At 42.6% G+C, this 16,421-nt stretch overlaps 1 protein-coding gene across 1 annotated transcript in view; it reads left to right on the top strand.

Moving 5' to 3' along the window:
* The window catches only part of CLNK (cytokine dependent hematopoietic cell linker), a 64,751-nt gene that overhangs the window by 44,153 nt on the left and 4,177 nt on the right, over positions 1-16,421 (top strand). The window contains exons 11-13 of the mRNA XM_090034494.1: positions 4,128-4,151; positions 4,756-4,833; positions 12,387-12,542. Of these exons, the coding sequence (XP_089890620.1) occupies positions 4,128-4,151; positions 4,756-4,833; positions 12,387-12,542 (258 nt within the window). The remainder of the gene's footprint in view (positions 1-4,127; positions 4,152-4,755; positions 4,834-12,386; positions 12,543-16,421) is intronic.

The raw sequence follows: 16,421 nt of genomic DNA, 5'->3' as shown, positions 1-16,421 counted from the left end.
TAGATGCATATTTCTGTGCATTTCTCTGTATTGGGTTCCTTACTATAGAGTTAGTTCAAAGGGGCTGCTAAGAGAACTTAGTGAAGTAAAATGATGACATAGATGAGAGTCCTCGATGATATCATGGAGAAACTGTTTAGTTTGCTGCATTCCTACTTGGCTCCATCTCATCTAAGGCTTACTCTTTCTAAGGCCAAGTCCTTTATCCGAGGAAGATTTCCAACCATTTCCAAACAGGTTGGCCCCCTCCCCCGGCCACACTGCAAATGAGCAGTGCAGTGAATGCGGGCATGTGCAGCAAATGTGTGCATGTTGCAGTGAATGCATGCATGTGCAGCGCATACAGTTTGCAGTTGCCACAGTCCGGTTTGTGGGCGCGCTCATCTGGACATACCCTATGAGTTTGTAAGTAGTTGCATTTGACAGAATTACTTTCATACACGAATACTTACTAAAGGAAAAAGCAATCTTTCCTACCCAGAGCAGGGGGACTGGACCTGATGATCTCACAAGGTCCCTTCCACCCCTAATTTCTGTGAATCTGTGTACTACAAATATAAACTATCTCCTTAAAATATTACCTCCATATTAACAGGTTGTTGCATGAGCAGCCTTTAAAATACAGCTCTTATAAGCAGAAAGGAAGCAACTTTTTAATTTTATATATATTTTAACAGAGCTATTTATTGCATTGATATTGCATCAGCCAAACTAGCTTGTGTTATCAGATCTTTTAAGCTGAAGTGGTATGACTTCACTCTCAAAGGGAGACTGAAATCCTGCAGGAACTAGTTCTGCTGGTATACCTAGATGCTAGATCTTTGAACTTCTACCTTAATAGCAACTTGTGCAAATGCACATATGGTTTGTCAACATAATTCATAATAAAACATCTAGACTACACTGAAAATTAAGACGCTTCATCACAAAGGTGGTGTAAAACTAAACAGCAGAACAAAATATATTTATATATATAATATATCTTGATTATACTAATTTTTCAAAATCTCTGAGAGGTAGGCTCCTTTTACACAAGACATACATGTTAGATTTCATGGGCATTTAGCCACCAGAAAGGCTAATGGGCTCTTTTGCAAAATCCCCAAGAGATGCCTAAAGTATTTACTCACACTGACATCAGTGGGAGCTGGGATGCTTGACTTCACCTTGTAATCTGACAGAGTCCAAAGGCAGCAGATACAGGTAGAAGGAAGCAGCAACCAAAGGTATTTCTCAAAGCTGCACTGTTTGGTTCCTGCCTCCCTTCAAGCCTTATCTACCAGCTCTTGCTTCAGCCTGCTTCTTCAGCTCTTGTCCAGATTTGTGCTTCAGCCCAGCCTCCAGTTCTCACCCTAGTCCTTGTTTTGGGCTGGTTCCTAGTCTCTACATTGTTTCTGGCCCTCTGTCCCAGCCCATGCTCTCCCTCCCTTACATGCCCCATCTCTGGAATTCTAGTACTGTCTCAACTATCATATTTTTTTAATCATGGCCTACAGTTTGGTAATTTTGCTTCACACCTGGGGTGTGGCCCTGATACTGACCTTGGAGCCTCCTCAGATTTAGACAGTTGTGTTAACTATTGTTCCAGACTACATAATCTTAGTCACTGTGCTTAAAGGCAAGGATTTTTGTGGGGTGATATCATTTATTGGACCAGCTGCATAGCAGAAATAAAGTTAGACAAGTTTTCAAAAGCAAGGCATTCAGTTTGGGTGCTTCCTAAGCTCTCATCTGATTTCATAGACATTAGGGCTGGAAGGGACCTTGTAAGGTCATCAGGTCCAGCCCCCTGCCCAAAGGGCAGGAAGTCAGCTGGGGTCACAGGAACCCAGCAAGATAAGCATCCAAATGTTTCCTAAAAGTGTCCAGAGTAGGTGCTTGCACCACCTCTGGGGGGAGTCTGTTCCAGGCCTTCAGAGCTCAGACAATAAAGAAGTTTTTCCTTATGCCCAGCCTAAAACAGTCTTCATAGATTTCATAGACATTAGGGCTGGAAGGGACCTCGAAAGGTCATCAAGTCCAGCCCCCCGCCCAAAGGGCAGGAAGTCAGCTGGGGTCACAGGATCCCAGCAAGAGAAGCTTCCAATTTGGTCTTGAAGGTATTGCAGGAGTTTGACTGTTGGACCTTGCCATCCCTTGAGGTGCTCTGGTAAACAGGTGTTCCCCCAGATCCTGATGCACACCCCTTATGTACTTATAGGCTGCCACCAAGTCACCCTGAGCCTGAGCTTCTCCAAGCTGAATAGTCCCGTGGCTCACAGCCTCTCTTCACAAAGCCTGTTCACTTGCCCTCTGATCATGCACGTAGCTCTCCTCTGGACTCTTTCAAGCTTCTCCACATCCTTCCACAATTGTGGGGCCCAGAATTGTATGCAGTACTCCAGGTGCGGCCTCATGAAAACTGAGTACAGTGGGTTGAGATGCACTGGTAGATGCAAGCCAGAGTTTTGTTCACTTTGCTGGCTGTGATATTGCATTGATGGCTCATGTTCATCTTGTAGTCAATCATGACCAAGTCTCTTTCAGTCATGGTGCTAGCAAGCGTAGCGTTGCCGCGACTATAAGTGTGATGTGGAGGGTTTTCCTGAGGTGCAGCACCTTGCATTTGTCTGTATTAAATACTATCAGGTTTTCATCCGCCCACCTTGCAAGCCTATCGAGGTCGGTCTGGATCACCAACCTATCCTCAAGTGTGGATACCCTTCCCCAAAGTTTGGTGTCATCAGTGAACTTGGCCAGAGTCCAGATCTTGTGTCAGAAGAATATGGTTTATTTAAAAAGATATGTTTTACTGGAAGAAGCAGCACAGTAGTTCAACCTGCCTCTGCAGCATCTATATAGATTGGGTGCTTCAGCAGGGGTTTTTGATGCTTTTATCTAATAGCTGATTCAATCAGCTATTAGATAAAGGTGCCCAGAAAGCACCACTAAAAAGCACCCAATCTATTCAGACGTTGGGCAAGACAGGTCCAACTAATGTGATGCCTCTTCTAGGCATGCGCTGGGCTTGGTGCAAATGAAGTTTAAAGTAAAGCACCATTGCGGGAAGAAGGCTTACAACTGTAAGCAGCCTTAAGCATTTAAGTTACTTCTCAGAATGCCATGTTCAAACACCTAAATCATTGAAATGCTTCAGTAAATTTTAGGTAGCCAAGAGTAATGATGTAATCAATGATGGTCTACATCAGGTTCACCTGGGAAAAATTCGTAAGCTAGCTGGATGCTAAAAACCAAGGACTAAATATTGATATTGGATTTATGGCCCATTATAATTTGTTCAGCTCCTGAATTATTTCCACACAAGAAAAGTGACATTGAGGCCGCTCTCCCCATTTAATAAGCCCATGCTATTTTTGTCCTGAGAATTTCTCCCCTCCCCTATGCTGTGATTTACTTGCTGTGCCTAGCTTCCTGTAATCAGAGAGCTGAAGAAGAATGTCTTGCATGTGACAGCTTGTCTAATTTTATCCTAAATACATAGTTGTTTCAATAAAAGATATCACCCCACAAAATCCTTGCCTCTCACATCTGTAGTCAAATATCTTTATCAAAATATGTTATCTATGAAAAACGGCTTTTTGATCAAAATAAATTTTTCCAAGAAAACTGAAATAAAACAAATATCAAACTCAGTTAAAATAAAATCAGTGGTTTTACATCAGTATGAGACCAGATCATAATTGAGGCCCATTATTTTTAAAGGGTACCATCACCAAGGAGCATTTTCATACAACAAATGTTACACGTTTAGGCATATAGTAGCCTATTCTAAAGCCTATTAGTGTGCAGTAGCCTATTCTACTGTGCATTGTCACCTAAAATGTATGCGCTTGTGCTACTGCACAGTAGCACAACTTAATGCACATTTATTTAGTACTTCATATTGAAGTTATACATTTAAAGCACATTAGGAAAAACACATTTATGCACATGTAGACGAGCTCACTGAGTAGAGTATATGCTAGCAAAAATGAGGCCATAGGTTGAACACATTTTCCCCCTCTGAATTTACTTTTATAGGGTCCATATTGAACGTAATCTGTTCACCTGAGAGGTCACCGTCTCCAGCAAAGGGCAACCCTTCTGAATATAAATCAGAACAGTCATTTGTAAACCTGCAAACTCAGTCTCTTACTGATCCTGTGGAAAAGGTAAAGTATACTTTTTATATTGTTTAACTAAGTGGTTTATCACTATATATTCTGTATGGCATGGGGGGCACCAGAGCACTGATGGGGGGACGGGAGGGAAGGGGGGGAAGAAGAGGGTCCCCCAGTGGCTGATCACTGAGCCAGTGGTGAAACTGGAAGTACACTTCCACTGGCACTTCGAGTTTTGTTGCTGGCGCTTCCAGGGGGTGCGCAGTTGATCTCAGGGGGTGCACGTGCACCCGCATATACCCTCTATGCATTGCCAATGCTCTATGAGTAAATATAGCATCTCCATAACATGTGTATGGAGCCTAAACACCAGGTATATAGGTGACCTAGGAACTGAAGGTTCTCAAAATCTCTGAGAATCAGTAGAAGAAGGGATTTATAATAGCCATATCACAAATATGGATTTAGATGCCTGACTTCAGACAGATTTTTTTTTTTTTATGTTTCTCTTAAAGTAAATGGACTAGTTATCACAAACAGTATAATGAATACACCTCTTCAAATACAAATTGATTATAATCCATCTAGTTACACTGATTTTTGTTTCTTCAAGCTGTTTTTCATTTCTATATATTAATCATATCTCCAAATTAAGGATTTAAATAGATATGACTGGTACTATGGAGACTATGATCGACAAGAAGCAGAGAACGCTTTGCTAAAGGAAAGCATTGTAAGTATCACTCATCTTTAAATCAATTGATTAACTTCTTGGATAAAAATATAAGGTTTGTTAACTATCCTGACTGACAAAAGTATTATTCTAATATGAAACTATAGACTTGGTGGCATACTTAAATCACTTCTGATTTGTTTTTCATTCTGCAAATATTAATTATATGTATTAAAAATATCAAATGAATGTATACAGCCAGATTTGTTGCTGATTTACAACCTAAATAATATTAATGGGTGACATTGTACCCCAGGGCCGCAAAATACTTCAAAGAGGGTGGGTCTACTTGTGCTATTAAAGCGAAGCAATAAACTCTGGCATTTATTGCACTGGAGTGTATTGCTCCTAGGCATTGTGTTGACATGCGTGCCTAGAACCGCTGCATGTTGAGCTGGGTCGGAGCAGCCCCAGCTGGCAGGAGGTCCAGAATGAAGGGATCCCCGACACTGAAGCACCTTCATGCCACAGCCTCATCAGCATCTACACATGCAGTGTTACAAAGTAAAAAAATGCACAGTATTTGCTGCCAAGTTTATTAGTTTCCTGTGGTCTAATAAATCTGCATGTGTAGAGGCAAGACATCTACTGCAGAGTTAGTCAGTCTACTCCACAGTGAACTTCTTGTGCAGATGGGCCCAGGGTATAGAAAAATAATTTTAAAAAAGGCTTGCAATTTTGCTTTGCTGCCCACAATACTCCAGATCGGCAGCTCCCAAACTCTGACAGCTTGTGTGCCACCAATTTAAAACAATGCAATCTTAAATATCACCAGCATTTTTTTCAGTTCAACCTTTAAGTACCACCAGCAAGTTTGTCATATAAAGTAATTATAATAAATCTGTTAATGCATACCACTGACAGGTTGTCTGCGTACTACTGGTGGTACCCGTACTACAGATTGGGAACCACTGCTCTAGACGAGACCTAACCAGTGCTGAGTAGAGGCTCAGTATTTCCCCTATCAGGATTCCAGTGCTAACCTCATGCTTCTATTGATGCACCCCAAAACTGCATTCACCTTTTATGCAGCTACATCATATTGCGCTGTGGTGCTGGCATCCAGCCACTTGTCACCCACATTTTTATGGGTTTTTGATTACTCTTCCCAAGGTACAGCACCTTGCATTTTCCAGCACTGAACTTCATCCTGTTAGCACCACCTCTGTGTTCGAATTTGTCAAGATTCTTCTCAGTTACATTCCTCTCCTGTTTGCAAACCTTCCCAGCTTAGTGTCATCTGCAAATTTGCTCAAGCAGCTGTCAATTCAAGCATCCAAATCATTAATAAACATGTTGAACAGCACCAAATGAACAGCACCAGTTGTTAAACAGACCACTTGAAATCTCCTGGATTCAGAAATGAATCTGTTTATAATTATCCAATGCTTATGACTATTGATCCAGTTGTCTGTTCTGTAGTGTAGTGTGTACTGTAGTGTTTTCTAGCCCATATTTATCCAATTTGTTTATAAGAAGGTCCTGAGGGACTTTGTCAAATCTGCTTAAATCCAGATATGCCATATCTACTGCATTGCCTTCATCTGTATTGCCTTCCCCTGCCAGTTCCTTTAGCACCCTGGGATGAAGTTCATCAGGCCCTGCTGACTTGAATTCATTCAGTGACATCAAAAGCGCTCAGCTTTTTTTTTTTTAATCTCATTTCTCAGCTTTTCTTCTTCAGTATCCAATTAACCCTTATTAGGTGTCTGTTGGCAGCTTAATTTTTTTTTGTGAGCCTAAGACAGAGTAGCTGTTGAGTAGATTTACCTTCTCTGCATCTTCTATTAAGAGTTCACTCTGGCTGTTTAAACAGTGCATCCACTGTGCATCCAAGTCTTCTTGTTCTTTCTTTTCTGGTGAACTCTTGCCTCTTCTTGTCTTTAACTTCTCTTGCAGATGCAGCTCATTTTTTACTTTTGCCTTCCTGACTTTGTTCCTGCAAGTTCTTGCTATTTCCTGGTATGCTTCATTGGTGATTTACCCATCTTTCCATTGCCTGCATGCTTTCCTTTTGCATTTGTGGCATCCTAGAAGCTCCTTGTGCAGCTACTTTGGTCTCTTACTCTTTTTGTGTGCCCATAGAGTCAAAACAGTCTCATTGTCATTTCTAATACTGTGCCCTTGAGAAGCTTCCAGCCTTCCTAGGCACCTTTATCTTCAGTCTGTCTTCCCATGGTACCATGCCTCAAGTCAAATGAAACCCAATGTTTTGAAATCTAGTCTTATTCTGCTGACCTCATGCTTTTCCCATCTTAGGATCTGAAATTTTCCTCGTGTCATGATTGCTTCCTCCTAAGTTGCCCATTACCTTAATATTCTCCACCAATTGGTCAAGATAAGAGCCAAGCTAGATCATCCTCCAGTTTTATTCTCCACCTTCTGGAGTAAAAAGTTTTCCTTCATACAAGGGACTTGACATTTTATGTTTGGCTGTACTGTTTTTCCAAAATGTCCAGAAAATTGAAGTCTCCCGTTAGTACTATATCATAACCTTTGGATACTTGACATTTGAAGAGTGTCTCATCCACTTCTCCCTGATTTGGTGGTCTAAATTGATGATTTATCTTCCACCTTTTATCTTCACCCAAATATATTCTGATCTGCTATCTTCTTCCTTCTGAAACACACATGTATGTACTTTGATATACAAGCTGACACCACCACTTTTTCTTACCTCCAGATGTCCTCACCTCTGCTTTTTCCTTGGCTGTTCCACTGCAGAATGCTTGGAATTGGTTGCTGACTTCCATCTGCTCCTCTTGAATTCTGGGCATTCTCCTTCTTCTGGTGGTCACATATTGCCACTTACCTTCCTTTCCTTTTAGCCTCTAGTGCCAGCCCCTCACTAACCCTATCTAAGTCTTCATTATTCTTGATAGGACTGAGCATGGATACCTGTGCTTCCGACCCTTCAATTTTTCCCTTCAAGATAAACTCCAGCCTACAGTTAGTGAAGATTAAATGGTCTTCATCCTCTGAGAGGAACACAAATATGACACATCCCATGCAAGTCACAACTACTACCCCAACCTCCATTTATGCCTCCTTCACTCCCTGGAGGATTTTAAGGAGAGAAGAAAACAAAAGAAAAAAGATACACATACACACTTGTGCACACGCACAAAGACACACAGCCTCCTGCTCTCTGGCTTCCTCCCATGACAAACGCCCAAGCAAATTTGCTCTCTGTCTGCTGTTCCTTTGTTTAAATCTAATTTGTATAGCTGCAAGGCTAGAGTACTTCTCAGGACCATCAACCACAAACATTCAGAAGGTTGTGTTCCCCCATCGCATTCCCAAATTAAGCAATACAATTTAAAATCATTAGGGTTTTTTATTATTAGAAGTGCATCAATACATTGATCCATAGTGTATCGGCATCAATGAAAGGAAAATTGACATTATTGGCAATCAGCTCTTTTTGGCTAATGTGGCCGACAATGTCACTGATAAATGCCACGTGCATAGGTACAGCCACTGCGTGCATGTGGCCAGCCCAGCAACTTGGAGAACAGCTTCCAGCTGGTAAGTCTGGGGGGTAAAGCAGATCGAGGCCCCCCCCCAGTGAGGGAGGATGTGGGGTTGGGGCTGCGGCAGGTGCTGCCCAGTTGGGGTGAGACAGGGCATGGGACAGAGCTGTGAGTGGCTCATCTGTGTGGGGGGGGGGGGGCGTGGGCAGCTCCCACCACTGCATGCACTCCTGGGGGAGGCATGGGGGACATGTGCCCCCAGATCTGTCTGTGGGGTGAGGGTGGTCTGTTGCTGTAGGCTGGGGCCAGGGGCAGCACCAGGGTCTTTCCAGAGGGGGAGTTAGGCTGAGATGCTTCACCATAGCCACCTCCCCATAGTTCCCCCTCCATACACTACCACCACCCACCCTGAACACAGCCCTAGCCCAGCCCCACACTGGCACCATTCCCAGCCCCAGCCTGCAGAAGACAGCCCGTCCTTGCCTCACACACAGACCCAGGGGGCACATACCTGTCCCAGAGATGCATGCAGTGGCAGGAGCCAACCCCTCTTCTGTGCACCCCTCATATTCCTTCCCCCCCCCCCCCCCCCCCAGACTTACCAGCCAGATGTTGCTCTTCAAGCTGCTGGGTTTGCATATGGGCAATGGAATTGGTATCAGCCAATATGTCTCATTAATAATCAGCCATCAATATCAGTCCCAAAATCTTTATCGGTGCACCCTTATTAATTATACGTATAGGCTTCCTTGCTTCCTCTTCTCTTCTTTTTTTGAGTTTTTGCCTCAAACACAAGGATGAGAATCTTCTTGCAGGAAAATCTAAAATATCTAAAACCTCACAACAGAATCACTAGTTAGGGGTGCTGAACATACCATTCATTGTACATGTAAATGGTTCTTCCCAAAATACATGCAGTGGCACTCAAAAAAAAAATTTAAAAAGCAACAAAAAAAGCAATTCAGCCACAAAATCTCCTAGTGTCTCAGAGGGTGTGCACATTCATAGAAGCAATAAGAAAACAATTATTGATGTATTACAAAGAGTTAATTTCCAGCAGGAAGTCTAAAGTAGTCATTAACCTGTTGGACATTATGTAGTAACACATTTCCTGTTGTTTGTCAGATTCTCTGGCAGACATAGATAAGAACCAGATGCAGGGACTGAGATTGAGAATACAGCAAGGCTAAATTAAACCATCAGGTTGTTCTGTTTTGTTAAATGAAAACACCAGCCCCAAAGTGCCTTCATTATTGCTTAAATGCTACAAATCAGTTTCCTGTAAAATAGGTCAATAAAGGAATCTGCACTTTTTTCAAATACAATGCCTCAGCTTTGGTGACTAGGAAGCTGTTTCCCAGAAAGCTCAAGTATTCCTTAAAGAAATGCCACATAGAATCAGGCGGTTTGTCTGGCCTGAAGATCCTCTGCAGCTGCGTATCTGACAGCATTCATCTGAACTAATGTTCACAGCATCTTAGAATGCAGAGGAGGAACATCTATAATTTTTAAGTACAAGAGTGTGGTATTAATGAAAGCAAATAAGAAAAGCATGGTATTTGTTATAGCCTTACTGCGGCATAGCATTCTCAAAACATGACTACTCAATGCAGTACCTTGGATCACAACCAAAACCACCCTTTGCACCGGGGAGAGAGGATTTGAGTAAGGAGAGGCTGCATGTGTAGATGTATTTATCAGGATGTTTCACACTTCAGTAGACTAAGGATGTTATTCAGAGTTGTTTTATTGCCCTGTTATGAGCCATAAAGGCAAGAAACCCTTTTCTGTTATTGGAAAAAATCAATGGCAGTCAGGCACCTAACTCTCTTAGACAGCTGTGAAAATAAAACCAAAATTCCTAGTAAGAAATTGCAACTCTTGTTTGTTTGTCCTTGACTATAATAGCTAAAATAAATGTGTGCAACTTCAGAGTTAAACTGAGATTTGAGGGGGAATTATTTTCAAAACCATACTAAAACACGCCTGAAATCATAATGATGTGGTGGGGAGTTGTCTTCTCCCCCACCACCAATATTTTTTCTTTGCATACTTAAATTTAAAGGCAACTTTGATGCTAAGTGCAGCAGGCACAGGATCAGACCTTCAAAAACTAATGTGATTAGTCTTTGAGAAAAACAAAGTCCAGGATACAATTTATCCAATTGTTATGTAGCTTGCCTGATACCATATATTGCTGAATTATCTTATTAAAGCTGCTATAATCTGCTTAGTTTATCATCATGCAAGGGGGGTCTTAAAAAAAAAGATGTGATATGTAGGTCATTATAACTCAGTTTGGTCCTCCCACTTGGTGGGCACATCTACATGCGCATTAATGCACTTTTCATAATACACATTAGATTTAGTGCCCCCAATATGAGGTACTAAATAAATGTTCATAAGGCTGCGCTAATGCACAGTAGTGCAAGTGAACACTTTTTTACACGATCTGTAGTAGCCTATTTGTGCATTAAAGTATTAGCAGTCTTTTATGTGCTACTTTAATGCAGTCAAATAGGCTACTGTGCATTAAAGCACACGTAAAAATAGTATATGCACAAGATAAACCACAAATGATCTATATACAAGATCACAATGTTCAGTAGAAAAAAAGATATATGAAATGGCAGTTGAAAAAATGACGCACATTGTTTTCTCTTCCAGGCCACTTTAGGGTGCGTACAGACATTTGGGGAGGTTAGGGTGAGGTTAGAACAAATTAAAAATGGCCCCACTAATCTTAGGTAAATTGGGACAAGGGATTGTGGGGCTTTCAAGGATCAGGAGGGCAAGAGAGATCTGCAGGGTAGATTAGGGGACTCAGGTGTTAGCAGGGCCTGCAGGGGATCCAGGGGTGTTTGGCAGGGTCCAGGGGACTAGCAGGATTCATGTGGAGGCTTGGAGGGACTGGGTGTGGTGAGATCAGAAAGGCTCCCTATAATCCCCCTGGTACCATGAAACTATTCCTTATCCCACAAACCACTCCCTGGGGCTTGTTTCACCAGCATTCACTAGTCCTGGGAGCCTGGCTGAAGTAAGTCAGGGGTAGGGAAGGGGCCGAGAGATCAGGGAGGACAGTGGCTTCACAATAGGGTTGGCAGGATGGGGGGGCTCTCCCCCGCCAGACCAGGGGCTTTTAGTTCCCAATCCTCCCAGATGAACTCCCACAGTGAACCAACCTTCCCTATCTTGACTGTCCCTCCCCCACCCCACTTTCTTAGCACCAGGAATGATTTGCAAGATGAGGGGGTGGTGGTGGGCTCAGTGGCAGGGTGAGCTGGGTGGTTCGTTGTAGGGGTGCAGGTTGTCTATCTGGGGCTGGGCAAAAGCCTGGAGGTTAAAAGTAGCCCAGTGCTGGTGTGGGAGAAGCAGGAAGTTTAGTAGAAGTGCAGTTCCAAGGCTGAACTTTCCCAGCTCTGGGAACTGTACAGAAGTTCAGTTAGATATATCTAAGTTAAAATACCTCTGAGGTACAGTTAACCTACATTGGGTCGTCCATTTTTAAACTGATTTAACCTTCCTGATCTTTTGTACAGTTTGCACTTAGATCAACCTAACTAGAGATCTAAGTGTAAGCTCTGTATGTGGACAAACTAAGTTAGATAGAGTGGCCATTTTTAATATGATCTAACCTCCCTGAACATCTGTCCCTAGTCATATTATGAGACTATATAACATGAAAGCAGAGTAGCAAAAAGTAGGTACAATTGTATGCAATATGGATATTTGAATGCAAAAGGAAGTTAAATTCATAACTCCCTTACTGTGACTGACTACTATTTATGACCTAAAATGTAAAAAACACTTTCCAGTCTAAGAGATCTCGACACTGAAGACCATACAGACTGAGGTTGTATTACCTTGCCAGTACAGGAGTTTATGCATCCCTGAGTTCACTGGAACTTCTAAATGTCAAATTCTGCAAAGACTTTAACATAACTTAACACAGTCTTGCTTCATTCAGGTAGATTGGGACAGTTTATCCCTGAATAGAGGGCAACAGGGCTAAGTTGCTTCATTTTACTGGACATCTATAAGAATGTATACATGTAACTAGTTATAATTTATGTCATACAGGATGGGACATTTTTGGTGAGAAACTGTACAAAGAAATCAAGTGATGAACCATATGTTTTGGTTGTATATTATGGAAACAAGGTATACAACGTTAAAATACGTTTTCTGGAGGAAACCCAGCAGTACGCACTGGGAACAGGGCTCAGAGGAAATGATGTAAGTGAAATACTAATATACGACTTTATTGCTTGTTTGCTGCATTTTACTATAATAGAGGATTACTTATAAACTACTTATCAATAAGGTGATTAACTTGTTAAATGTTTCATTAAAGTTTCATTTAGAATCTTTTTAATTCTAATATAGTAAAAGCCATGGCATTTCCAAGTGTGTCTGTCTGTCTGTAATGCTCCGGGCCAACTGCAAATGTGCCCCTCGAAGCCCTATTGACAGAGACACAAGTGAGGTAAGGGGAGGCAAGCCAAGGTGGAGATGCTGGGAACCAAGGTGTCCGCTGCCAGGGGGGGAGGGGGGGGAGGTGAGATGAGGAGAGGGGCATGGTGTGTGGCTGCAGGGTGCCGTGCAGGGCCCATGGGCAGCACTCACTGGCTGCAGCACATGGGCATGGAGCAGGGCATTGCCCCCCCCCCCCACACCTGCTCCCCATGGGGCACCCTGGGCCACACACCAGGGCCCCCCCATGTGGGGATCACCTGCTGGCTGCAGCATGGCATGGAGGGTGCATGAAGAGCCACTGCAGGGGGTATGCGGGCAGCGCCCACCAGCTGCAGCATATGGCCGCAGGGCACACCCCCTTCACTTGCTTTCTGAGTGGCATCCTGCAGCCAAGCCCCCACCCCTCTGAGGGGAGGGGTGGTTGCTGCAGCCATGTGAGGGGGGGTGCACAGTCGCAGGATGCCACATGCAGAGCCAGTGTGGTGAAGCAGGAAAAGGAGGGAAGTTGCAGCAGCCTTTTGGTGCCACCACCAGAAGGGCCAGGGGGGGCCTGAGGTGGCACTGCAGGGCCCAGGGGGGCACATGGCCCTTGGTCTATGCATGGGGTAGGGGCAGCTGTGGCCTCTGCTCCCTGCCTCGCTGCCCATACTTTGACAGTGATGCCACGCCAGGCAGTGAGGCATGTGTGTGTGGCCTCTGTGTTTAGGTGTGGGTGTGGCATATGGTTGGCTGGCTGGATGTATGTGGCATATGGCCTGGTAGGTGTGTGTGTAGCATATGGCTGAGTGGGTGTGGGTGTGTCAGGTGTGGGGGGGGTGCATGGGGCATGACACAGAGCAGGTAAGTGGGGGAGTTGCACGTGGCCAGATGTGGAGCAGCAGCAGCACGGGGCGGTGGGTAGGGGCGCTTCAGCCCTGCCACCCACCCGTCATTCTTGATGGGCACTTTGCTGGTATATGATATATACCAATGCAATCAAGCCAGTTTCCCTTACCATTTGTGCATTTTCACATAGGAAAGGAGGGGAAACATTTTGTAGAAGTGGGAAAAAGTTACTGTAAAACCAAAAAATAACTGCCATGGATACTCAATACAGGACTAATTCTTAATTTAGCATATCTTTTGAACTTCAATAGATTTTAAATAGCAGTTTCCCTTTACTTAGAGTAAAATAGCTACTAAATACTTATACCTGGAAAATGTTTACAGACAAAAAGAGTAACAAAGAAAAAAGAACTGGTCAAGTCTGTAAAGATGCAATACAAAAACAGCCATATTAAAATGGGGTGCATCATTTAAAATGCAACATTAATTAAGGTACATTTCTGCCTACAGGCTATCTAGAGAAGTTGTAGACACCATCCTTGGAAACTTTCAAAAGCAGATTAAACTGACACTTAGCTGGGATGGTTTATTCAGAAACAATCCAATCCTGCCTTAAACAGAGAGTGGACTAGATGACCTTATAAGGTTCCTTCCAGCCCTACCTTCCTACAATTTGATGTTTTACCTCCTTCTCTCCAACAATAGGTTTTAGGAACATATGTATACATGGAAGTTATAGTGATGCATACATTAAAATGCAACCGAAACAGGTAGTTTGAAGAAAGTCATACTTGAAAGAAGTAATTTTAACTGGTTCTTCAAATATATACTTTTATAGGTGAAATTAAGAATATCTGTTTTACAAGCACAGATCTGGAGCAACTGTTAATCACTCAGGCTAGCTGATGGATTCATGAATCTGAGAGCTCCTGGTGTTAAACAGATGTCCATTCCAGACGGTGCCATAAACTCCAGGAGCTGTCAGATGTGAAGTCCAAATTCCAGTGACAGATTCTTTTCAGAGATGAGGAAAAAGACTCTTGCTTAGGTACAAAAGTACAAAGCTTAGAGAGGTAGGATGAAACTACTTGAGTACAGTCACATGCTAGACCACAGCTGGCATTCAGCACTGAAAAGGATGATTCAAACCCATCACAATCAAAATGCTTATGATCAAGACGTTACTGGAGTGCACACATTTTGGTTGAGACCATTATAAAGAGTTGGCTCCATTTCAGACCTGAGCTTCCTAGAGGTTTTCCTCATACTGTGGTACAATCCAGTAGCATAGCGCTGATACCACCTTCCCTTTTCTTTTCCCCACCAAGATTTATCCAAGCTTTTTTGATAATTAGGCTTCCTAAAAACTATCATACCCCCAAGCAAAAATTATTTGGCCTTCATTTTGATTCAGAAAAGGGAAAATGGCCTGATTTGCACTTGTCACTGCAGCTAGACTTTGGCTCAGAGACTTTCAAAGTCTCTTCTAAATAAAACACCTACCCATATTGGTCCTTGTGAAAACTGAGGTAAAAAAATAGATTCTCACATCTGTAGGTGCCCATCTCCCAGGCAACACTTGGAGCACGAATGGAAGTTAGTGAATGACATCTTGCAATTTTAAATTGATTCAGTAAAAAGAAACTCTTTTGTATTAAGACAAAGGGCTTCCAAATAGAAACGCTCAAAGAATCCACAAAAAAGGAATGACCTAGCTAATCAAAAAACACAAGCAACTTAAAAGGGGGAAAAAAAAAAGAAAGCAGCAGAAATAGCTGAAGTCTGCCTCCTGTTTACAGAAATAGGAGTGTAGAGAGCTCCAACTCTGTTCCCAAAGTGCATGGAAGGGCCTGAAAAATAGCCATCTCTACAACACTCTAATCTAGACAAAGGATACTTGCACACCCCAGCGTACAGAACTGCATTTACAGTACTCCAATTAGAATATGCCATATCCAAAAGTAAATAACATTTCAAAGGCCTCTCTAGTTTCTCTCATCAGAGTATCTAAGGCAGAGTTTTAAACAAAGCTTAACTGCAACCAAGCTTAAACTGCCTTAATCTCTCCCCTCCTCTCCCCCTTTTTTCAATATTAACTGCATACTACTTTTTTTTTTTTAACAAACAATAAAAATCTTAGGAACAAGCAACAATAAAAAATGACTGCCGTTTGCTCTCAAATAGTCAAATTTCTCTACAGCACTGAAGAGTCCCAAAGGCAGCACTTCCATTATATCAGCACTGGACTTAGGGAAAAAGAAAAAAAGGTGACTGCACTGAACTGGGGTTGCAATCCTTGTGCAATGAAGGTTGCTCTTCCATTTCAGATGGAGTAAGGATTCCCACTCTGCTCTTTTTGAAAAGTAGGGCCATGCTACCTGTTTAAGTGATAATTAAGCATCTAAACATGATCCCAATTCCACCCTGCTCAAATCCCTGAAAACTGACTAATGTAAAAAGGTAGATGTGTCCTTCCTCTCCTCCTCCCTATTTTTTGTCTTAATCTTGCTTTAATCTAAAGTGCAGGTAGATTACAATGTAGATGTATGAATGGTTTTTCAGGGACTCGCAGCACAGAACAGAATTGCGCTTAAGAGACCTGCAGTCTAATAGATGGAATTGGATACGATCCATTGAGTCCAAATTTATGCTTCTCTTCTCAGGATCCTGTCTCAAAAGGGGCTACAATAATTTGTAAGACTGCCTCATTAATTAGAGTAAAGCCACCTTCTACAATTTCACTTTGTCTGCTCAAATCCTTTTTCAAGATGCCATGTATCATTTCTTTGGTAGGAAGGCTCTTTGTTATACTGT

Source organism: Crocodylus siamensis, chromosome 2 (genome assembly GCF_052110815.1).
Source record: "Crocodylus siamensis isolate JL-2025a chromosome 2, ASM5211081v1, whole genome shotgun sequence".
Classification (NCBI taxonomy): domain Eukaryota; kingdom Metazoa; phylum Chordata; order Crocodylia; family Crocodylidae; genus Crocodylus; species Crocodylus siamensis.
Note: the sequence above shows the minus strand (reverse complement) of the source record. Positions and strands in the feature narration are given on the sequence as shown.